Raw genomic sequence first — 23,964 nt, 5'->3', positions numbered from 1 at the left:
CTTCAAATATATTTTCTGATAAAGAAGTATAGTATTATACCATGGCAAACAATAACAATTAAACAACATCTATTTCATTGGTACACCTCAGTTTATAAATGACTCAGCTGCCTGACATTTCAGTTTCTGTATGGACTCATACAAAAAAAAGTACTTCTTTGGTTCCTGCACTATTACCTGTTCATGTAAAGGATGCGCTCATGGCTCAGTTGTGCTTTCTCCTTGTGCAGTGCAAATGAACATCATTAGCTCAATGGTCCAACATTACAAATGCAGTTGCGTATATTTAATTATTTTCTCTTTGATTAGATCCCTAAGAATGACAAAACAGAAAACTGCCATGATGGTTTTAGGAAGCTTAATTGAATTACAATAGAAAACAAAGATTAAAACTAATTGATTCACTGTGCACTTTGGTTTAGTGGAATGAAGCATTTACACTATACTGCAGAACAACGAGGTAATAAAGGCAAAAACTATGTCCAAAGAAGTAACTTAACAAAGAAAAGTCCCCAAATCACTGAAATAGTAGAGAATTGTGTTTGTGACTTCAGCGGAAAACTTTTTGGTGGTAGTTTAATGAGTCTGTCGAAAATAATAACAAGGAAAATAGCATACAGAAATAAATAAAAGAAGTAATGATTATCTAAAAGAGGGGACTATTATTTATTTCTGGGTTTGTAATTTATATATGCATTTAAAGTGGCACTAGAGCTTGAATGTAATTATAAGTGTTGTTTAGTTTGGCCCCTTGACCTGGGTCTCTTTCTGCAAAAGACGAATTCCCATCAACAAAGTTTAGGGACATGGACTACAATAGTTATTCAACTATATAAATTGACCCAGTGCCTGTGTTACTAAATGAAGTCCCAAAACAAATGAAGTTTTAGGTACTATTGTATTTTGATAAAATGTTTTGGTAGAATTTACTGTAATGTATTGTAAAAAGTATTGTCAACCTAGAGACATACGCACATATTTGATTGAATCTCATTAGACTGTGGAGGTGTACTTTATTTTGTGGTCCATTTGTCAAAGTTGAAAATGTCTGTTGTACCTGCCATCGCCTTCTTGCCAAAACCTGCTTTAGTCTTGTGGTCCAGATGCTCTTGTTACTTTCTGACTGCAAAAATGAAAAAAAAAAATGAAAAAAAGAGGCGGCAGGGTGATGTAGGGGGTTAAGAAAAAGAAAGAAATCTGACATGTTCTGTACCTTGAACCAAGGATGACGAAGGCACTCGAGGGCAGTGGGCCTCCTGGGAGATGGAATATACAACGGTTTAGTGGCAGTATTACAAAGCTAAAACAATTAACCAAAATATATGGAGACATCAGATGTACAACTTACAGTCGGTCTACCACCAAGAGTTTGATGACAAACCCTTTCGCCTCTTTGCAGAGATCAGAGAACATGCTCTCGTCAAAAGCCACGTTGTAGTTGCGAATATTTAACACTGTGGATCTGTCGTTTTCACCAGCGAATGGTGACACTCCTGTCAGACTGGAATATGTATCATTCATTCAGATTCTATACACTTATTCTTAAATAGATTCCATATCGAACAATGTCTTAAATTTTTGCTGTTTTACCTACCAGAGATACGTAATGACTGCAACTGGCCTGCGGAGCGGAACATAGACACATAGATGAGCGAAGGCCTTGTGCGTCAATTTGAATTTGTTACACACGGAACAGGCTCACCATATATCTGTTGCTGTTGAGACTGGGTGTTGGTTCACAATCTCTGGTGCCACATATTCCGGTGTGCCATACTTGCAGTAGTGCTCCTCAGACGACTGTAGTCTGATGGCGTTGCCGAAGTCACAAATTCGAATCTGGTCACTCCTGGCATCTGCCATCAAAATGTTTTCTGGCTAATAGCCGATAAATACAAGACCAAATAAAATCTTCAAGTTGTAACATTATCTCATGAACTCAGTGACATCATGCCATCATCTAACAGACTAGCAATTATACCTTAATGTCAAGATGGGCAATGTCTTTCTCATGAAGGTAGCGGAGGCCTTCTAAAACCTGCTGAACACTTTGTCGAATCTGGGAAGATGCATAAATGATGACATGAGGTCTAAAGTAGGTAATATGAAGAAATTCCACTAGGGAAAGATAGATCTAACCCACCTCTTGCTCTGTGACTGTAGTTTTTCTAGCCATTCGTTCCAACAGTTCCTCATGACACCTTGAACCCACAATTGAGGAATAACTACTACCAGTCACACATGAAATGCATTCTATTACACATGACTCTTTTCGTGTTAAATGCACTCAAAAATTAGCCAGAGGGATTGGGTGGGATTTGAGATGGAAGACAGTATAATATTGTGTTTGGTCTTAAGTACATTCAGGTACGTACTCCAATGGTGCACTGTAGAAGTGCTAGAGGTACAATAAGTGCTTTTATAATAAATATAAAAAGGATACAGCTCTGTGATCAGCACCACCACATTCTTTTTCTCAAAGGCGTCGTGAAAGTAGACTATCTGCTTGTGGTCCAGTTCAGACAACAGTTCCATCTCCTGCAGTGCCAAGGCTTTCCTTTTTGCACGTGCAGAAACAAACTTGGCAGCAAAATCCTTCTTTTCCATTTTCAGTGTCACTCGCTTTACAGAAGAAAAGGCCCCTCTGTGAAAGAAAAAGTATAAAATTTGCTGAATTTCAGTTTTTCTCCTGCCTAATTCAATCGCTCAAACAGTTACCCCTGGGTTTTGCATCACCTAAGTAGTTTAGAATTATGCTATACAGCAGGGGTCCTCAAACTTTCATTGCTTAAGTTCTACAAGGAGCCAAACGCTCGTGATTTAGTACCTTTTTGCTGGGCCACCGACAAAACTCAGCAGTTATGTATGTTGAAATACTTTTCATCACTACCTGAGCCAATATAGCATTCCCTCACTACTATTTAAAAGGTATGCAATGTTTTTAAAAGTATTAATTAAAAAAAAAACGAAAAAATATGCATTGTTTCATGTTGTCGTGAGACAGAGTTTGTTCCCCAGCATGGCAATATGACGAATAGGCATAAGGTACATGTTTTGTTCCCCTTTCTCATCCTACTGAATGATTAACTGTCTCAATTTTTATGTCTGCGGGTGTGGAAAAGAAGCCACTGCTATCAGTTCATTACCAACCCCGACATTTTAAATGTGATGTCTATTGTTCAAAGTACTCGATGCACGGACATCAGTAGGATAAGAAAGTGTCTGAAAACCATTGTCTACAGCTGCACACACTCATGTTTGCTGCTAATATCTTGCTGGAGTTGACCCGCAAACACGAGGGCCCCGTGCCACTGACGTGAGGAGCATTTGATGGGCAGTGCGAACAGAACTCCACCTTTTCCTTTTCGTTACAAATGAATGATAGATTTGAAGATCTCGAACATGTACGTGAAAATCAAGGATATATTTCTGGATCTTGAAAACACATTTGTGAATCCCACAGCTGGCTGCCAGTACTAGCTCATGCAAACTGCACGAAGCAGTGAGTATTCAGTTTGAGTTCAAGTAGAGACCCTTTTCCTCTTTTCTGGGCTTTAAAGGCACAAAACGAACCAACAAAAAATGGAACCAGCATGATTATTGTTTCAATCGAAAGGGGGTAAGACTGGATAGAATCTTATTATCATGTTATTTACCAGTAGCATCTTGGCGATCAACTGGTACATTGTGATCGACATGGTGAACACCAATAAATTACAGAAAATGTTTTAGTTTACATCTGTGCCGCACTTTGAAAAACGTCCAACTTGTTTGGATTATCCCTCTTAAGGATGAACACGCATACCTGCCTATTTCTTTGTGGAGGTCATAATAATCGGTCAAGCGTCGCATCTTTCTTAGAATGGTTCCTTCATCTTCCATTGGCTCAATGGAATCTTTTCGCTCTGCAGAAGACATACACACTTTTACATCCACCCACATACACAAACAAATGATAATGTGCTGATTTATATGATATATATGAACCTGTGTGAACTGTCAGCTCAGCCTTGCAGGAGTTGGATGCGGCAAGATTCTTGGCTGTGCACGTGTACACACCAGAGTGCTCAGTGCGGGCATTGAGGATTACAAGAGAATATTCCGGGTCATCATACACAAAGGTGTAATAGTTGCTTTCAGAAAGAAGGAGATCATCCTGCAAAAGATTTTAACACAGCATAACCAATATTAATAGTTGTCTGTCAAGATTGTAACTTTTGTAGTAATTATACCTTGTACCACAGAATATCTGGATCTGGCTTCCCTTCAACTACAACAGCCAGACGGGAGGTTTCTCCAGCTTGCACGTCAACATCCTCCATGATTGTTTCAAACTTTGGCGGAACTGTGATAGGTAATAAAATAAAATAATCATTTTTGCTTTTTTGGACCAAGGTAAGCAATTCTGCTGTGGTCCAACCTGCCATGATCAGCTGCAGTGTGCAGAGGTCACTGCCAAACTGGTTGCTGGCAACCACCACCAGATGGCCAATATCCAAGGTTTTGACGTGGTGGAGCTTCAGGGAGTGTTGATCATCATCTGGTGTGTTCATCTCGCACACCCCAGGTTTGTTCACCAGTGCAACACCCCTCCTATTGAACAGAGAACCAACATATGGAAGGGTAATCACTAATCACATTTCAGTGTAATTGGTTTTGTAAGTCACAAAAATGTTACCTTTTCCATGTGACTGTGGAGTGTACATGGTTCAGGGTGATCGTCATGGTCACAGGTTGGTTCTCCACAACATACACAATGTCAGGTTTGTCCACAATCACTGGAGCTTTCCTCAAATAAGGTCCTGCAGAAAGATTTTGCTGTATGAATGCTCAGAAACCAGCATTCAAAAATTCTAACTGAAACCTATAATGACTTATGGTCTTTTTTTAGACTTGTTCTTTAATTTTTATAATGTTGAAAACATAATCTGAATTCATATGAAATTTCTGAGCAAACGATTTCCTCTCAAAGTGGATTTGGAATTAGTGGAATTTATGGACCTTTTGATACCTTTGTCAATTAGCTGGACTAAATCAGTAGATGGTGAAGGCTTGCTGAGAGTCTTGCCGGTGGATGCCAGGATCCTGAAAGCATAGCGAACCCCCTTGGAAAGGCCGCTGATGGTGTAGCTGTTTTCCCTCAAGTTGGATGTCACATTGGACCACTGGATGGAGCCCAGAGGTTGCTGCTGGACTACATATGACAAAGAAGCAGGATCTGCAACAAATTAAGAAAATTATGAAACAAAAGAATGCCCAAAGTTACATATATAAGTCTTTTAAGCCATTTGCTGAAAGATTGTTACAACCAAAACATTTAGAATTTAACATCTTAAACATTAGCCTACAGAGCCACAAAACATGCCAATAACTAAGCAACTCACAAGCTAAAAAAAAAAACTCCACTGATTCAGGACAAAATGCATTACCATATGATGGTTCCAGCCTCTTTGATCTGTTCCAACTGAGGGTAATCGTTTTCCCTGTGATGGCCTCTATGACTGGAGGCCCATCAGGTGGATCTGGGACAATATCTGTTCAGAAAGCACGAAAGGATGTCTTCAAAATTTGTGAAAGGAACAATACACACCATCAACCTGAAGGCACCTGGGGCTACCTGTGACATATAAATGGGCATAGCAGGCTGCTTTGCCTACTTTGTTAGCGATGACAGCTTTGTAGACGCCACCATCAGCATGGCAAACAGTCTGAATGACTAGACTGTGGACATCCCTGTCTGGATGAGAAACAGAGCTCTGAAGCTGTATCTTTTACTCCAAGATGGTTTGTCGGGTCTTTGCTTACTTTGAATCATTTTGTGCTCCTTGCTGCTCTCAATGCGCTTGCCATTGTGGTACCATGTGATGGCCAGAAAAGGGAGGCCAATCACTTTGCAGCTCAGCACAGCCTCTTTGCCGTCAATTACTTCTAAATCGGACAGAGGTTTGACAAAGTCTGGCATTGTTCTCTTCACCACTTCACTCTCCAATTGTTCTGGCTCCTCTGGGATGGATGGCATCTTTTCAAGTTTTGACCTGCAGTGGAAGAGTTTGGAAAATGGGAAGTTCCACTCTTGGTTGTTTCAAAGATCAATTGTCAGCATTGTCACTAGTTATTTTTGCCTTGCATTATACAGTGTTCAATGGATGAGAATGTTGCCCTTCTCTTTAAATATGGTACAATGGAATAGTGTTTGAATGTAAATGTCTGAGTAGTTGATAAAATTACCACAATAAAAGTCCTGTTATTAGATTGTGTTGTATTGTATTGTTCATGAAAATCTTACATATGTGAGGAGACGTTGGCCCTGTGTTCTTGGATGTAAAGCTCAGCGGTGCATTCAGACTTCCCATGAATGTTCTGAGCCACAGCAGTATAGAAACCCTCTGTGTCGCTGCTTACGTTGGCGATTACGAGCGAATGCCGCCCACCCTCTTTCAGAATGCAAATGTTGTCGCTCTCCTCCACTTTTGACTCTGGAGTTATACAGAGGAGAAACACGGCATCACTTTGAAGGCCACGAGTCACGATTCCATAGATGGCCACAACAAGTCATTAGAGCTTTCCTACCAAAGTGCATCCAGGTGACTTGTGGTGCCGGTGACCCGCTCACCTTGCAGTCTAAGCGGGCCGTGCGACCTGCGATGACCTCAAGTATGTCCAGTGTACGTGTGAACAATGGTTCCTTGGAGGGAGTCACCTTAAGGTTTGCACTGGAGGTCAACTCATCTAAATATGAAATGAAATGCTTTAATTTTCTCATTGTCATCATCATGAAGAAAGGCAAGTCTGTTGTTCACCTTTAGCTGTGCTCAATTTGCAAGTGTAGGTACCACTGTCATCCTCATGCACTGAATTCAGCAGCAGGCGGCATCTGGGGGTGGGCACATCGTGCGTGTCAAGAAGAAAAATTGTCATGGTGGAAAAATAATTTTCTCTTAAGATACTTGTGCATTTTTTCATACTCATGCATCATCTTTAAAGCTAGAAGAGACACAAACATGGTTGATAATATTTGACACAGGAATAAACTTACCTCCGGCCATCACAGTGCATCTTGCAATTAAGCAGCGCAGGTTGGATCAGCTTCCCATTAGACAGCCAATCCACATCCACGTCAGGTGGTCCAGTGATGTGGCATTCCAAAATGGCTGACTCACCGGCCTCCACCATGAGATCTTTTACATCTTGGATAATTTTCAGCTGGGTTTGTGATGCAGCTGATGATCAATGTAATGCATTTTAACATAGGAACAGTGGTTTGCGTGTGCTCATTATGCCATCTATCCATTTAACATTTTTCTAAAATGATAAATGCAACAAAAAGGACAATATAATTCAGTATTCATTTTGGACACATACTTTAGTAGAATTGTTTATCTATCTGAAACTTAAATTTCTTATATACCATTTCAATAATATACTGTTGGTTGCAAATGAATTGTTGTAATCCTTTTTTTTCAAATAATCTTTTAGCAAACTTCATTCATAATTAATGATAATTCATTAATTTCAGCCCACCCTGAGTATCTATTTACCAATGTATTTATTCAACCATGCAACTAAGAGATGATAAGTGTGTCCACCAACGAACTGAAGAGAAGAGCTTAGTGTCTTCGATTCAGTCACGACATTTCTAAAGACAAATTGATCACATTGGTTCAAGAAAGGTAATTTCTCTGATCTCTCACCTTTAACCTTGATCTGGCATTCCTCCTGTCTTTTTCCACACTCATTAACAAGCTGGCAAGAATAGACCCCAGCATCCGACCTCTGTGCTGAAAGGATTCTAATCTCGCTGGCCCCTCCTTCCATATCCCTTAAATAAAAGCGTCCAGCAGTCTTCACTGTGACTCCATCCTTTAGCCTGGGTCAAAAAAAAAAAAAAAAACATGGTGACGTGGTCAGTGGCGGGTAATTAAATTGAGCATGAAGTCATGTCTGGTCACTGTCTTATGAAAATATATCACCAGTTAACCATCGGTTTGGGCTGCCCAGTGACTTTTATGGAGATGACAACATCTTGGCCCTCCATCACTTCTTGGTCACATGGCCCCACCTTTTGAAAACATATTGTTTATTTATTTCAGGATTTGCTGGATAATTAGTGCGCCTTTCAGAATCTCCTACTTGAAAAGAAGGCTCTTTGAAATTCTTAGTCTGCGAAGAAGCACCTCCGTTGAGTGTCTTCACCCCCTCCTGTGTACTCCAGTGCCCCTGATCTGAGTAGAAAGTGCAGGTTTTACTATCTGGAGCACTGAAAAGCCTCTCAGTCAGGTCTGGGAGAGAAAGGGATACATAATTTGAATCCTGTTTAATATTTGAATTTGAAAAATACATGTAATTTAGTTTAATAAGTGTATGCTATTCAACCAGTGAATGCAGCTCCAAGAGGTCCTGGAAAACCACTGGATTTTAACAATTAATCTACTTCTCTTCACCCTAAGTTCACAATCGGCCGAGGCAGCACAGTAATGTGGACACAGCCCATAATGAATGAAACCCTTAATGTCTGACTCATTAAGTCAATTATGCCTACATAGTTACAGAGAAGACTGTCCGCCTGGACCTTGACACCAGAAGTGATTAGATGAACTAGAACTTTGACTTCATTTACGATGCTCTATTAAAGCTCAGCTAGACTAAAATAATTGGGCTTAGGTGGCTTGGTTTTTCACAGAATGTAATATAATCTTACGACTGAATTAGCGACTATCAGATTTTATGTTTTACTCTACTTTAGAGTGACCCTTATTACATCTCTTTCATTGATACAAGAAACAATATCAGTCCCAAAACCTAAGTAAACATCAACAGATAAAGTCAACAACTATACCATCGTACTATCATCGACTATAATAGGGGTGCCCATTGCATAGATCACCAAGAGACTATTGGTAGATCACCAAGGTACTTTTGGTAGATCACCAAGGTACTTTTGGTAGATCGCCAAGGTACTATTGGTAGATCCCACGACAATAACATTTTGGTCCCTCTTCTCTGTCCATTTCCTTAGGTAGGCTCTTATTAATTTGGCATATCTGCAGTGAGCTTTAGCGTGAATTGAAAATGGATTTTCATCCCTGTTCTCAGCCACTTCCATACATGTTTAATTCGAACTATATCATTAGATAATTGCTGAGCCTTGTCAGTGGCCTGAAAAAAAAAGATTGTTGAAGGTTAACTCCATGAAAAGTAGATCTTGGATCTTGGAGCAAAAAAAAGTCTTAACACCCCTGCAGTAAGTCAGTCTTGTGTTATACCTTTCTACAAATATGGTATGTTCAAAGTACAATTAGTGGAATGCAGTCAGTTTCTTCTTGTTTCAGCACAACCTGTGAAAGTGCCCCTCTATTATAACATAGTATTCATTTCACCCACATTGGTACGTTTTCCACTAAGAAACCGAGACTGTGAATTATTGTTTGGATACACAGTATGTGTCCTTCTCCAGTGAGTCGAAAGTGTAGTCTGGCTTTTGCCTGAAGTTAGCTGGCATATGTTATTGGGATATATTGTCTGTGACCCTGAATTGAATATGGTGTGTAGGAAATGGCTGGCTAGATAGATGGCCCCAAACAGTTATTTCAGTACTTCATTTAATGCAAGTGCATTGCTTGGGTAAGTAAGTGTATCCATTTGAGTAGGTCATTGTATGGCTCGCAATGACAGAGTGCAACAATTTATTGCACTATATTCGCAGTCATTTGAAAGGCAATCTCTCACTCGTATTGGATTTTTATGGACTTATAATTGAAGCCTGAGTGAAAAATCGAGGATATCTCTTCCTTTAAATATGAATATTGCTGTTCCACTATTACAAACATCTAACAGCTGAAACATGAGGAAAACATGGTTGGGTCACAAAATCCAAACTAAAAGATCATCAGACCAGTTTGATGAAAGTGGATGTGCAATATTTAAAAATAAATAAATAATAACAATAGTACAATCTAAATAAATGAATACAATTGTTTTTTTTAAATTTTGAAATATCATTTTTTTACAGAATATGATAGGATTGAGTGAACAATTGGAGTCTCTAGATCAGGGATGGGCAAACTTTTTGACTTGCGGGCCACTATGGGTTATAAAATTTGAACAAGGGGCCACAGCAGTACATTGACTGCTGGGCCAAATATAATAAAGCGTTGCTTGTAGTATCCAAACCTCATAGTACAGCAAGCACATGCAAATAAATGTTCAACACGTTTCACTAACATTGAGGACTGCATTTTCCAAATGTACAAGAGAAATAGTAGGCCAAATAGATTAGAATAGAAAACTGTGATCTATCAACCCTGGAGATTGCATCTGTTTTTAATACAATTCAATTGAAGGCACCAAGTAAAACAAATATCAAAATTTATTGAAATCTTGATGAATATAACTTTCAACATTCAAAGCATTACTACCCAACAACATAGGCGACTAACCTCAATCCTTTCTGTCCCGCTGCAGTGCGTAATTAAAAGATGCGCCCTTTCAAACTTTCAATTTTTTTATCATAGTAGAAAAACTCGAACTTTCAGTGGGAACAGTGTTGTTGGTCTCCCTTTTTTGCCAGTGCATCAAAGTTTGGTGTTAGTTTTGTTGTGGAAAGTCTCAGGATAGATCGGAGGTGTTGGTCAGTTAACTTTGATCTGTGACGGGCTTTGTTGATGTTCATGATGCTGAACGTCTGCTCACAAACGTAGGTCGAGCCAAACAACACCAGCATCTTCTGTGCCATCCTCCGCAGGTTTGGAAACATGGCTTCATTAAGTGAAGCGTAAAAGTCATCCAGTTTAGAAGAGTTAAACTTCTCCTTTGAAGCGCTAATGAAAATAACTCAAAGGTTGCCGCTTTTTTGTTTAACTCGCTCACTATATCTTCATCAATGAGTTCCACACGGCGAGTTATTGTCCTGCGTGATAAGCTGATTTTTTCGAACTTGCCTTTGCTCTCCGGACACAAAACACCAGCTGTCTCTATCATGCATTCTTTCAAAAACTCGCCTTCGGAGAAAGGCTTGCTAGCCTTTGCCAGTTTGAAGGCCAGCAAAAAGCTTGTCTTTGTGCTTGCCTCTTGAATTGCAGTTTGCCGGTGAAAAAAATTCTGCTGACTCTGCAAATTAGCCGCCAATCTCTGAGCAGTAGCCGCTCGTTGTTGTGTTGACTGCTTGCTAGCGTAGTTTGCATGCTTCGTGGCAAAGTGACGGCTGATATTGTACTCGTTGAAAACAGCAATAGTTTCTTGGCATATCAGACATACAGCGGTTGATCGGACTTCAGTGAAGAAATATTTAGTTGTCCACTCTTTATTAAATACACGACACTCACTGTCCACTTTCCTTTTCTTTGGTCCGCTCATTTTTACAGAAGGGCTCAAATGACAATGAGAAAATTAAAGAGGGATAAATAAAGAGAAAGGCGCGACTCAACAAAGGCCTAAATGTCAGCGCGCCGTTTATAGGTGAAACACGGTATTGCATGGACAAGATGTAATGAATGATTTATGAAGCATTATTATTTTATTTATTGGACAAGCTCGGCGGGCCGGATTAAATTGTCTAACGGGCCGTATACGGCCCGCGGGCCGTAGTTTGCCCATGTCTGGGGTGCAGGGCTTTTTTGAGAGTTGAAAGATTCATCTAGAGTCTAGATGAATCTTTCAACTCTCAAAAAAGCCCTGCACACATTTGAGTTGACCACCCATATATAAAATCTATAACATTCCCAACGCAATGACATTTGCACTGACCCTTCTCAATCAAATTCATTAATCTAGATCACCAAATGAAAAGAAATATCTCAATGAAATCAGTGCCATGTTGTGCCGGAGCTATGAAAAAAAAAGTGTTGAGTCATCTTGCTTTCCGCAAATCATCTGCGCTTTTGCTGCCTGGAGAACATCAAGCCAGATAAAAAGCTCAAACAGGGACACAAGGCAGAGAGCATTTACCCTGAAGACCAACAGGGTGGCTAAAAATACCCAGCAAGGTGGACTGACTATCCTAATAAGGTAACACAGACAGACTGCTGCTGGTGACGCCGTTTCCAGTTGCAATCAAAACTGCATTGTGCGTCAGCAATGAGAATTCACAATATATCTGATATAAATTTTATTATTTATAATTTTTCTACCAATCACATGATTTTTAGCTCCAGCCAACCTAATGTTCAGCCACAGCTTTTGAAGAATGAATTGGTTGCCATGGTCACCTGCCAACGAGTGTCACCAGCAGGATTGCCACTTAGGTCAGATAATGGGAGTCTGGCATACAATATGTTGATGTCTTCTTTCTTTACCTGACTGAATATGTAGCATGGCGCTGCATGATGCTCTTCCTGCCAAATTGACAGCAGATACGCAGTACAATCCGGCAGCACTTTGCCTAGCACATTTTATCACCAGGCTGTGCTTGCTCCCTTCAGACTTGACCACGTGGGGGAAGCCATTTCGTATCTTCTCACCGTTCTTGGTCCATGTCACTAAGGAGGAGAGAATAAGCGAAATCCATTAACCTGCAAATATTTCCCCATCTATCCTACTCAAACCAGTGTCCTTGGCTTCACCTTTTGGGGGAGGGAAGCTGTCAATGGTACATGCCAGAGTGACCTGTGCGCCGAAGGGTGCAATGGTGTCCTTGAGGGGTACACTAAATACTGGGGCATTCCTTCCACCCTCATCATCTGATGAGCAGCCTGTGACAAAAAAAGTTATAAACAGTAAGTTAGTTACAGCTGGCTTTTTCCGGTGTTTTTTGATTTTTTTGTTTTATTTTACAGTGGTACCTCTACTCAATAAATTATTGGTTCCATAAGTAGTTTTGTAGCTTGTATTTTTAGGTAGACATACATTTTACCTTAAAAGCTCCAATCTTACAAGGTCCCAAAATCTACTCCTTGAAACTTTTTAAGTTTCAAAAAAATATCTGACACACTAATACACACTAAAAATATTAAAAATATATTTATTAATACATTAACATAAATAACAAACAGATGCAAATTTTTTTCTATTGTTGTTGAGGGGCATAGGTAAGAGAGGAGACATGTTTGACAACTAACAAGACACACGAACACGTACATGAACAGAATATATTTAAAATTATGAATTCAAAAGAACTTAAATTTCTTGGGGCCCATGAAAAATTGATAAAGAACAAATTGCTTTAACCACACTGGAAAAGCTCACAAAATTCAATTTTAGATGCAATAGGCATCATGTAGTATGGAGCACAGCTCCGTCTGATGACTAAGGTGTTGGGTGGCAGCCAATGGAAGGCAAGCAAGGTGTTGGGATTTGTATGCTTATGGGAGAGTAACATTATCGTGCCAATTTCAAAATGAAATACAGAATACATGAAGTGCAATCACATTGCGGGCGATGTCTGAATTATTTTTTAGATTTTGCATTTCGTAAATTGAATTTCTTTTTGATTCCGACACAAAATTTCCCCAGTGAGGCCTTTTTTTAACCTGAATATTCTGTACGTAGAGATACCACTGTGTTCTTCTGTCTACAAAAGGACAAAAAGGTATATTCCTCATTGTCCAGGATAAAAATGCAATCTTAAGTTTTCATTTTCTGGCAGTTATATGAACAGTTACCTTCTCCAGAGCCACGTTTCTCTTCATTAATTCTCATTTGGGTTGTATCAAATCCCGTCTTTATTGATTCATCTTCCACCAAGATGGTGGGAATTGCCAATCTCTCTTCCTTTCTCTTTTTTAGAAGAGGGCTGATAGAAGGCGTGGGTGATGGGGTGAGCCTGGGAGGCTTGGTTGGATACAATGACTCTGATTCCCTCCTTGTAAGTGGAGAAGCATTTATCCCCTTTGGACTGGGAGATCTGTCCATTTCATTGCCTGAATTAGACTGTTGCTCTGGTGAGGTGATAACCAGAGATTTTGGAGTCTTTTCTATGGATTTCCTATATTCAAACACAAAAAGAATGTCGTCATTTTTTGTCTGAGCCTTCCGTGAACACATTCATCAGTAGAGATTATTCCCTCCAAACCTGGTGAGTCTGCTCTGTGTGGCTGTTGGCAATGGTTGCCCTGGCAACTGGTGAACTAGTGCTGTCTCCATGGTAACTCTAATATTTCCCCTTCTTCCTTGGGTTGAGTAACACTCTGGGTTTAACTTTGTGTTTGGCTTAGTCTTTTCAGGAACTTTATTTAATATTTGTGGTCTGCCAGTCTCACATGTCTGTGCTCCTTTCATTGCAGACACTTCAAGTATTTCCATCTCGTGTGGGGTGCTGGGCACTGGCTTGCCTGCCAACACCTGTTCAGCCAAATATGTCTTTCTAATGCTTGTACTCCCAACAAGCTTTTTGACCCTTTCCAGTTCTTCGCTGAATTTGTTCTTGTAGCTGTGAACCTGCTGGGAGGAGGTAATCTCGTCTTCCCACGACGAGGCTCTTTGCTGGAAGGCCGATCTCTTCTGTGTGGCGTCCTTGCGTTTTCTGTTATAATTCAACTCTGAAGTGGATTCAACTGTTGGCAGATCCACACTCGCCCTTTTCGCCTCAAAGGCCTTGACCTTCTCAGAGTACTTGGGCTCTTCACAAGTCAGTTTGGTTGTCACTGTGCTATTAACACCGGATGCCTGCTCTGTCTCAGAGTGAGAAAGCTGATCTGGAGGTTTTTGTTTATTCTGGTCTTGAATTGGAGCTCCAAGGTGGTTTGTGTATGAGTTGGGAGTTGGCTGAGAAGTGTCTGAGGGTGCAGAGGGAAGACCTCCATGTGATTTTTCTTTACCGTAATTCCTGGAGGGGTGAGGATTGAAGGAAATGAGGAGTGACTTTAGCTCTTCTAGATTTTCCAGAAGCTTTGGTTGGAAAATCTGTTTACCATTTTCTCTTTAAAAAAATGTACCTTTTTAACTTCAGGACGAAAAAAAGTGCAGATGGCAGAATATTAAACTATAAAAAGCCACATGTCTGACTTTGTAAGGATATGTCAGGAATTCAATTTAAATGCAGTGAGATATAGTAAAAGGTTGCTACAACATTTCAGTAATAACACTGAATTAAATAGAAAACAATATCATGCCTAGAATGGAGACCTGTGAGTCAGTTTTAGGAAGTTGTGTTCGTGCTAATATTAATTTGGATTAAGGCCAGCATCCCACGCATGCCACTGCAAGCGTCAAAAGTGTCCATCCAAAAGTGTGAATCCAAATGACGTGCAACATGTACACTCAATGTGCAATAAAATATGTCAGTGCTTTTGTAACGTCAAAGAATTAGAAGGAACCACAGCAACAAAAAGTCAAAGGAAAGTGTGGCGCCAAAGTAAAGTCTATCAAAGAAAACAATCCACAGTCAATGCAAACGTGGAGGCTCATTTATGATCTCTTTGTTTGAGTGTCTTTTTCAATTTGGGTTGCAGATAGTTTGGTCGCTTCTATAAGGGCATGGAGAATGTTCTCCCTCGGTAGAGGCTGAACATGCTGCCGTAGTAGTCGCTGCCGACAGAAACACTTTCCTCTGACCCCTGAACAGGCCGCGCCAGGTTAGCGTGAGATGCTCGGATCAACGGCTCCACACCCAGATGACGGACAGGCAGGGGGCCCTCCATGGGACCACTGCCAAGAGCTTGCCTTGATGGGTTTGTGGGATTCGTGCTGGGCCCGGGTGGTCTGGATCCCAATGCCCGAAGCTCCCTTTCCACAATGGGATCGTAGGAGCCTGGAAGGGGAGCTCGGTGATCAGAAGCATCAGGGTTATTGTCCATTGTCATATCCCCTTCACCTAGATGGGCCAGAAAAGGACATGGTTAAAACGATAATGTTGGATATACAAATTGAATAAATATGGCAATCCTTTTCACAAACTTTGGCTAATTTCTTTTCCTGTGGAAACCAAGTTTGTTAGATGGCACATTTCGGTATTGACCTTTGGAATTGCTGTCAATCTCCCAATTTTGTCAGCCAGTCTTAAGTCATACAGTATTGTCTGGATCGATACCAAAAGAATCATTCTTTTTTGCCACCCTACCCATTAATCATTTTTAATGCTTACCCTCTCGAGGATCACAGGGTTGCTATAGCCCATTCCAGCTGACTATTGTCAAGAGGCAGAGTACACCCTGAACTGTACTTGAATATTAAATTGATGTAAAACGTCCCCCACCTTCTGCCCTCGAACAAGATTTCTTGCTTTAGTGGAGGCAACTGTAAGGTACTCCATGAAGAAAATAAATGATGGATAACTGCCTCCCACCTTTATTGCATATTCTCCTTCTATTCCTCCAGCTCAGTTTCTCTTAGGGACGCGTGGGGTGTCAGTCCACCAACACAGAAACTCACAAAGTACAATCACAGAGTGCAAGAAAGAAAAAGAGTCCTTGCGGTGGAGGAGGAGAAGGGCGTCGATATTTGGGATCTAAATTCAGACATGCTGTTGCCAGGTTTGGAGGAATGTGATAGCATGCAACTTTACTTTATTCTTTTTTCAGTGATTTGTATTCATTAATAGCACTTAATTAGTTAAAGAAGACATTTCTTTGCTTCACGCAATTAGCTTGTGTGGACTATAAGTCATTCAGGTCACTGTAATCCACAAAGGGATTACATATTTAATAATTTTTGTAGATATCCTGTACAAAACTAGGGCAGTTGCTGGAGCGTATTCCAGTTGACTTTGGGCCAGAAGCGGGTGACACCCTGTATCGGTGGCCAGCCGTTTGCAGGGCAGAAGTAGACGGACAACCATTCATGCCTTTAGAGCATCAAATCAGTCTACCATGCATGTTTTTGGAATGAGGGAGGAAACCACAGTCCCAGAGTGGATTTCATTAACTAATATCAGGCTATAAATAATTATTAATAAAGTAAATATTGACTTGTTATGGTGCCCTGGGCTCCACATATGTGGACATTAAACCTACGTATTAGCATCGGGTCTTTAGGAGTTATGTTTTATTTATTTATTAATATATTTTAAAAACCAAAAAATTGCCACTTGCCCTGCACAATTTTGGTAGTCTTTTTCAAAGAAAATTATTGAATTAACAGATGACAAGGAGGCATGGTTTCAGGGTTAACGTGTTATATCTATCTCGTCTATCGTCGATCTCCTTCTGCCCTGCGATTGGCTGGCCACTAATTCAGGTTGTTTCCCCCGCCTGGTGCTCGTTGTTCGCTTGGATTTGCTCCAGAGCCTCCCGCGACCCTTGTGAGGATAAGCGGATAATTAATTAATGAATTGACAAATAACAAACAGGAACAGTACTCTCCCAAATTGTACTGTACTTTATCTACTAATATTACAATACGACAATTGTTGTTTGTGCAACTTGAAAAATATGGTATTGAAGAAGAAATTATTATTCAACTGCTCATAATCAATTGACATAAATTCAAAATGAGAAGTCAGGCCTCGGTATTTTCTTTTTACAGTAAGAGAACATGGAGTGTGATTTGCTGTTTTTCTTAATTTTTTATGTTTATGATCTTAATAAAATTAACATATATCTTTGTAACATAGCTGATAATTAGTATATACGTAATATACCTAAGGGTCTTCCTCGGGCGGTCTTGTCTTGGGGTATCCCCAGCCCTCCTTTGGGTTCCATCTGTGGCTCAGTGGTCTCATCCTCTGTGGTCTCAGAGTCTGGAATGAAAAAAGGAACAATAAAAAATTGATGGCAGAGGTAGGCAAAGGTGATGGAGGTCCCAAGAGAGTTGTAATGGGTAAAAATCAGGGTGTGTCATGTAGCCAACTCTGTAGCTTGGAAAAGAGATAATGTATGGATTCATGCATCTAGAGATCATATTTTACAAATCAACATCACATTAGACGTTGAACACCTCCTAACAAACAAAGAAGCAGAGAAGGATCCGAGGTGTGGGCATGCAAAAACATTGATTTATTATGGTACACATGACCAAATGGCATTAAAAAGAACATCAAAAAGACAGATGGCAGCCACCTAAAACGACTGTTGTGGTTGAAATCACATTTCCACAGCAATGAGATTAACGGTCCTTGAACCAAAAAAAGGCAGATTTACCGTAGCTTTGCTTTCTGCAGGAGCGGAAAACTTCGCTTCCGTAGTGGCAGCAAGATAGGACAGACGGGAGAGCACCGTTACTATGGAAACCAGCATCCCTCTCACCCATACGACCAATCCTCTTCGTACCCATTCGAGGCTTAAAATTTGTGTTTGGCCAAACATATATTATATTTACTGGTCAGTGCACGTCTGCAGTACATTGTGTCGCACATCATCAAGCTAAACCCATGATTAGATCAGTCCAGCAGATTGGCCTCATGGTCGGAAAGGTGTTGCAACAACACCAATCAGCATTAATCACTGTGCCAGTCAGTTTTCAGTTGTGTTTTGTAGCTTCACCCAGCTACATCAAATTAGGTTTAAGAGCCTGAATCCCAGGCATGGAAGTCATACCAACAGCGTTTACTTGACAGATAAATCATTTAATGATTGGGAATGAAGCGAGAAGGGCCTGAACAAAAGTCAGTAGACAATGTCCCAAAGGGTGCTGCCATTGTTGAGGATAATATTCAGAGGCTAAACTGCAATGGTATTGCATTGTGGGGGTGGATGTACACTCGTACAATCCACTCTGGTTGATGGCCACTTAAAGGCAGACAGACACAGACGTTGTCCAGCAGCAACAGTCATTACTGGGAGGATTCCAAGGTTGGTAGACAAATCTTGTATACGTTTACGTATAGAATGTGCAAAGCTCATAATGACAACACACCATGCGTGAATCTGCCAAATGTCCGTGTGGAATGGCCGTTTCTCTGCAACAACACAGAGGACACGTGTTATTCAAAAATCACATTAACAGCTGTATACCACAATGTCACCCTCATTATAAAATGGCACTGACTATTTCATAATGTTTAGACATTTCTGGGTGGCAGAAAAATTTCTTAACTATTGCTGCTGACCTTAAGTGTAAAGGGGAAAAAAGTGTGTCATGTTTTAGGTTTCAACCACAGTTATATTTATTGATTAACTTAAAGTAAACAAATGACGTGTGACGGACAGGAAACTAAACCACCATCATTGAAATGTTTGGTCATCCCTGATAAGTTTCAATCTTTTCCTTTATTAATTATTGGCTGTACGGAGTAGCAATTTTAATTAAATGTATCACATCACACCCTAACTACTATCCCTCTGTCTACAAGTATGCCCAAATTTAGGCACCTAGGTTTTTCGATTTGAATAATTATTAGACACTCATTAACTTTTTTAATCATGAAGATTATGAAGGGAGTGCTGAAACTTTTTCTTACCACTGTATCTTCAATGGGATATATAACATATTTGTTGTATTGTCTTTGACTAGCCACCTGATGGTGTAGACTAGGGAAGGCCAAGTCCAGATCTCAAGAGCCCCTATCCAGTCTGTTTTTCTTATCTCCCTCCTCTGACACACCTGAATCAAATGATCAACTCATCAGCAAGCTGTCCAGCAGCTTCGTACCAATCCCGATGATTTGATTCAGGTGTGTTGGTGGAGGGAATGCATGGAAAACAGGCTGGATAGGAGCTCTCGAGGACTGGACTGGGCCACCCCAGGTGTAGGTGTTTGAGGCTCACTAGCCATGTATTTAGACCAGGGGTCCCCAATCCGGTCCTCGGGGGCCGCTGTGGGTACAGGTTTTTAATGGGATTTCTGGAGAAAACAAGAAGCACCTGACTGCAATCCACTGATTGCACTTGTAGGACACCAGATTGGTGAAAAAATAACGAGTGGATAGCGCAACGGCCTCACAGCTCTGAGGTCCTGGGTTCAAATTCAGGTCCACCTGTTTGCATGGTCTCCCTGGGCCTGCGTGGGTTTCTGCCAGGTACTCCGGTTTCCTCCCACATTCCAAAAGCATGCATGGTAGGCTAATTCGACATTCTAAATTACCCCTAGGTATGGGTGTGAGTGAGGTTATTTGTTTCCTTGTGACCTGTGATTGGCTGGCCACCGATTCAGGGTGTCCCCCTTCTCTGGCCCAGAGTTAGCTGGGATAGGCTCCAGCACCCCCACCACCCAAATGAGGATAAAGCGGTTTAGAAAATCAGAGAAAATATATAGTATCTAAATGAAGGTTTAAAATTCAAAGAAAGATAATCACAGAATTTATTGGTACAACCAAGTCAATAATATACTATATTTAGTGATTATAGCTTACTTTAGTTGCCACTGCTGTACCAAATTGAGGTTATGAATTACTAACTCACTCCAAACTACAACCATGAACAGCTTTTAGAAAAAGGGCAAATTTCCTTCATCTTGCTCTTATATCACTTTCACTTAAAAACTGGGTGGAATAGCATACCGTATCGAATGAGGGTAAATTCCAGAAGTAAACGAATTGAACTGATTCAGAACAATGGTTAAATAAATCACAACTGTTGTTTTTTTAGCGTTTCGGTCATAATCTGTCAATCAGAGCCCGCTATAGCACCACCACTATGACTCATTGGATTGGATGGCAAGTATCAAAAACACCCACCCCAAAAAATCCTGTCAATCTCAATTCCCTCTCCACATGACCTTCGTTCTCCCGTTGGCTGAGTAATTATTTGGGTAAAGCAATTGTTGTCTGGCGGCTTGTTGTGATCATCTGGAAGTTGGTACAAGTGTGTTTCTAGAACCAAATTTGCATCATAACAAAGAAAAGACTTGAAATCAACACAGGATTCAGGCTGTACCATGAGCGGACAGCATCCTGGAACCAATAGCCTACTGACACACTTCTTATAGGAATGCCTCCATATTTAGTATGTCACAATGGCCATAGCAACATAAATGAATTTCATTAGTTTCTTGTGTTATTTGTAAATTTCCTTGAAATGAAAAGTGAGACACACTGTGAGTACTTTTCTTCTGACAGTATTACAGAAGGAATTGAAAAATTCATTTTGATACCATGATTGGGAGATGGACATGTGAAAAGCTATCCCAAACATTTTAAATCAAAATAATATTCCCAACATTAGTGCAACAAGTAAAACGTTTTTTCTGATTTCGAAATCACGCTTACCTGAAACCTCTTCTTTGACCAGATTTTCTTCATCCTGCTTCCTGTGTGACGGAAGAGATTACCTGTGGCATCCACAGGCTTGTACAAAGCCAGAAAACCGAGGGTGTGGTATAGGACATGAAACGCGCAAAATGGGATTCAGCTGTGTTTGTGGTTCCGTGAAATGTCGAGGCAGTGGCGAGGAAAGCAAAGGAGACGAAAGAAAGGAGCCGGAGGAATCCGGACTGAGGCGTCTTTGTGTTTGAGCGTATCCGAGCGCTCTGACGGAGCACCCTCCCCACCTCTTAGTGTTGACGGCAAGTGCAGAAACACAAAGGGGCGGGGGTGGACTGATGGGGGATGTCGGAGGAGGGAAGCTGCAAACCAAGACAGCTGGCTTGAGAGCACCAAGAGAAACGGACAGGGGGAGGAAGGGGATGAAAGTGACAAATGACGGACGAGGAATTGAGGATGTTGACAGCATGGCTTGATAGGGTGACTGAAGAACAAAAGAAAAGAAAAAATTCAAAAAAAAATGTGGAAGATGGAGAAAAACGTGGGTCAACATTTTAAAGAAATATTAGTTGTTGTTTTTTTTTTGCTGGTTTCCGTGCAGAAGGTTCTATATTTTCTTGCTTGTTAGTGGTTAGGCTGATATGTGCTGCACTCCATGGGCCCAAATAAGAACAAACAGCAAAAAATTGCAACATTTTCAGTGTCTCAATTTGATTTGGAAAAATGTTGAATAATTTCAGCAACATGTTTGAAGATAAATGCTGAAAATGTGTAGAATTAAGCACTGCTATATATTAGGGGTGTAACTAACGGCCAATATAGTTTTTGGTTAAGCGTATTCATTCATTCATTCCTAACCCCAACCCTAACCCTTTCTGAACCGCTTCATCCTCACAAGGGTTGTGGGGTGTGCTGGAGACTATCCCAGCTGACTTTGGGCCAGAGGCGGGGGCACCCGGAATCTGTGGCTAGCCGATCGCAAGGAGACAAACAACCATTCACACTCACACTCATACCTAGGGGCAATTTACAGTGTCCAATCAGCCTACCGTGCATGTTTTTAGAATGTTGGAGGAAACCGGAGTACCCGGAGAAAACCAACACAGGCCCAGGGAGAACATGCAAAATGTACACAGGTGAACCAACCTGGATTTGAACCCAGGACTCCAGAGCTGTGAAGCTGACGTACTAACCACTTGCTGTGTTGTTTAAGTTGTACAAGATATTTTTGTGTTCGCTTTATGGAAACAATCTTACATTCCATCTCTTCCTCTTGGCACCATACCATCTTTCTCACTATTCTGATCCCGCCCACTCAGAAACATATTCTTTTTTCCGCACCTTGCACACTCCGACTTAATTGTCCTTTCAGACACATCTGTGCTTTCCTCACCTCCTCCGCCTTCAGTAAATGAATCTAAAAATAAACTGTAACCACAGAAGCTCCTTTATTGCAGGACTGTGGACTTTCCAGTGCTGCTAAGCAAGGCATGTTCCTCTTTAGAAAACAGAATAAATCCAGAACATTTACCTCCACCATCATGAATTTGGTGACACTCGAGCGGTGTGGTCACTTCTGCACTATACTTGAGGCACAATAAGATATGTGTCTCATTCTGTGAGCTCCTCAACTTCGACACCCTTAATCTCCTCAATCCATCAGCAATGGGAGGTGGTGGAAAGTGCAGCAATCGATGCAAGTGTGTCATGCATGATATAGGATACACCCCCACAATAGTGCTCAAATGCCCTCAAATCAAAAAATCCATCACTGTAGGGGTTCTTCATCTTTAATCCAACGAGGTTTAGTACTCCCTGATTTTGAATTTTGTTTTTCATTGGGAGACCTCAAATCAACCAATTCTATTACCACATACAGAAGAACACATCATAAAATGTAATTTATACGGTGGTGTGCCGTGATGGTCATCAAGACCTTCTCTGCTGGCCTAAGAAATATCTGCATCACAGACTGATGTTAATTATATTTTGTCCATTAATACTTAGTAAATAATTCAAAATTGTCTATTAGCTTCCTTTCATTGCTTTTCCCACTGGTTGCACTGCTTCCAGGTGTGTTTTCATATTGAAGCATTTAACCAATCATATTTCAGCACAATCAGTTCTGCAGGCTTTAAACAAGCAATAAGACTGTTGCTTTAACCAATCCGAATTTGACTTGGTGACACTAAGGCCTTCTCGCAGGCGTAGGGATACGTCATTGCCTTCTTGCAAGCGTAGGGATACATCATCGCTTTCACCAACTATGATTGGCTAGTGATAGAGTGGACTAGCCAGAGCTACCAAACTGTATCTGAAGCGAGCTGCACAAGCAAACATATTGTTGTGTTGATTTAATAGCGGTTTTGTCGACCCGCAATGGGGGAAATTGATTTATTTGCAGATTTACTGTCTGTCGTTTTCAAGACAGACTCTTCAAGAAAAAAAAAAGCTGGACATCATTAAGAAAAGTCTGACAACTCTAAAGCAAGCAAGCCTATAACAACCGGGAACAAACATTATCATCACTAAATTGAATAAAAACGTATGTCAGATATACGACAGGATAGGTTCGACTTTCAGCATTAGCTTGGATGGCGATAGAAAAGAAGGAAGGAAGGAGGATGGATATTGTGTACAGTTAAGGAAATGCACGGACCGCCACTGAATTTATATGTTCTTAAAATACATAAGTCGACAAGCACCGATGCTGGCTATTTTTTTCTCCCGCTCTGAGCTGATAGAAAGGCAACAGTAACTTGGAGAATAACTTGTTATAAGATAACCAGAAGAGCATCTCTGCACTCAGAACATGTCAAATCTTGAGGAAGGTGGGGTACAGTAACAAAAGATCACACAAGGCATTTTTGACGACCTAAGTGACGTGTCTCTTTTTCAGACCATGAGCATTAAACCAAAGAGATGATTGTGCATGGCAATCCCAGGAGATTAGCAGTTTC

General features: G+C 40.7%; 1 protein-coding gene across 1 annotated transcript in view; it reads right to left on the bottom strand.

Annotated features, from left to right (window-relative positions):
- The window catches only part of LOC144195835 (striated muscle preferentially expressed protein kinase-like), a 29,577-nt gene extending 8,301 nt beyond the window's left edge, over nucleotides 1-21,276 (bottom strand). Inside the window, exons 1-31 of the mRNA XM_077715726.1 lie at nucleotides 21,011-21,276; nucleotides 18,006-18,763; nucleotides 17,507-17,605; nucleotides 15,592-15,742; nucleotides 13,593-13,915; nucleotides 12,555-12,683; nucleotides 12,288-12,470; nucleotides 8,128-8,276; nucleotides 7,968-8,056; nucleotides 7,689-7,864; nucleotides 7,034-7,217; nucleotides 6,798-6,871; nucleotides 6,568-6,726; nucleotides 6,284-6,473; nucleotides 5,803-6,032; nucleotides 5,615-5,734; nucleotides 5,427-5,531; nucleotides 5,009-5,215; nucleotides 4,676-4,799; nucleotides 4,418-4,590; nucleotides 4,230-4,342; nucleotides 3,985-4,153; nucleotides 3,803-3,902; nucleotides 2,441-2,641; nucleotides 2,141-2,198; nucleotides 1,979-2,056; nucleotides 1,703-1,875; nucleotides 1,595-1,621; nucleotides 1,349-1,501; nucleotides 1,214-1,256; nucleotides 1,058-1,123 (exon numbers count right to left, since the gene is read on the bottom strand). Coding sequence (XP_077571852.1) covers nucleotides 1,058-1,123; nucleotides 1,214-1,256; nucleotides 1,349-1,501; nucleotides 1,595-1,621; nucleotides 1,703-1,875; nucleotides 1,979-2,056; nucleotides 2,141-2,198; nucleotides 2,441-2,641; nucleotides 3,803-3,902; nucleotides 3,985-4,153; nucleotides 4,230-4,342; nucleotides 4,418-4,590; nucleotides 4,676-4,799; nucleotides 5,009-5,215; nucleotides 5,427-5,531; nucleotides 5,615-5,734; nucleotides 5,803-6,032; nucleotides 6,284-6,473; nucleotides 6,568-6,726; nucleotides 6,798-6,871; nucleotides 7,034-7,217; nucleotides 7,689-7,864; nucleotides 7,968-8,056; nucleotides 8,128-8,276; nucleotides 12,288-12,470; nucleotides 12,555-12,683; nucleotides 13,593-13,915; nucleotides 15,592-15,742; nucleotides 17,507-17,605; nucleotides 18,006-18,138 — 4,179 coding nt within the window. The 5' untranslated portion in view covers nucleotides 18,139-18,763; nucleotides 21,011-21,276. The remainder of the gene's footprint in view (nucleotides 1-1,057; nucleotides 1,124-1,213; nucleotides 1,257-1,348; nucleotides 1,502-1,594; nucleotides 1,622-1,702; nucleotides 1,876-1,978; nucleotides 2,057-2,140; nucleotides 2,199-2,440; nucleotides 2,642-3,802; nucleotides 3,903-3,984; nucleotides 4,154-4,229; nucleotides 4,343-4,417; nucleotides 4,591-4,675; nucleotides 4,800-5,008; nucleotides 5,216-5,426; nucleotides 5,532-5,614; nucleotides 5,735-5,802; nucleotides 6,033-6,283; nucleotides 6,474-6,567; nucleotides 6,727-6,797; nucleotides 6,872-7,033; nucleotides 7,218-7,688; nucleotides 7,865-7,967; nucleotides 8,057-8,127; nucleotides 8,277-12,287; nucleotides 12,471-12,554; nucleotides 12,684-13,592; nucleotides 13,916-15,591; nucleotides 15,743-17,506; nucleotides 17,606-18,005; nucleotides 18,764-21,010) is intronic.
- Between the last annotated feature and the right edge of the window lie 2,688 nt (nucleotides 21,277-23,964).

The sequence above is a fragment of the Stigmatopora nigra genome, chromosome 1 (genome assembly GCF_051989575.1).
Source record: "Stigmatopora nigra isolate UIUO_SnigA chromosome 1, RoL_Snig_1.1, whole genome shotgun sequence".
NCBI lineage: Eukaryota > Metazoa > Chordata > Actinopteri > Syngnathiformes > Syngnathidae > Stigmatopora > Stigmatopora nigra.
Note: the sequence above shows the minus strand (reverse complement) of the source record. Positions and strands in the feature narration are given on the sequence as shown.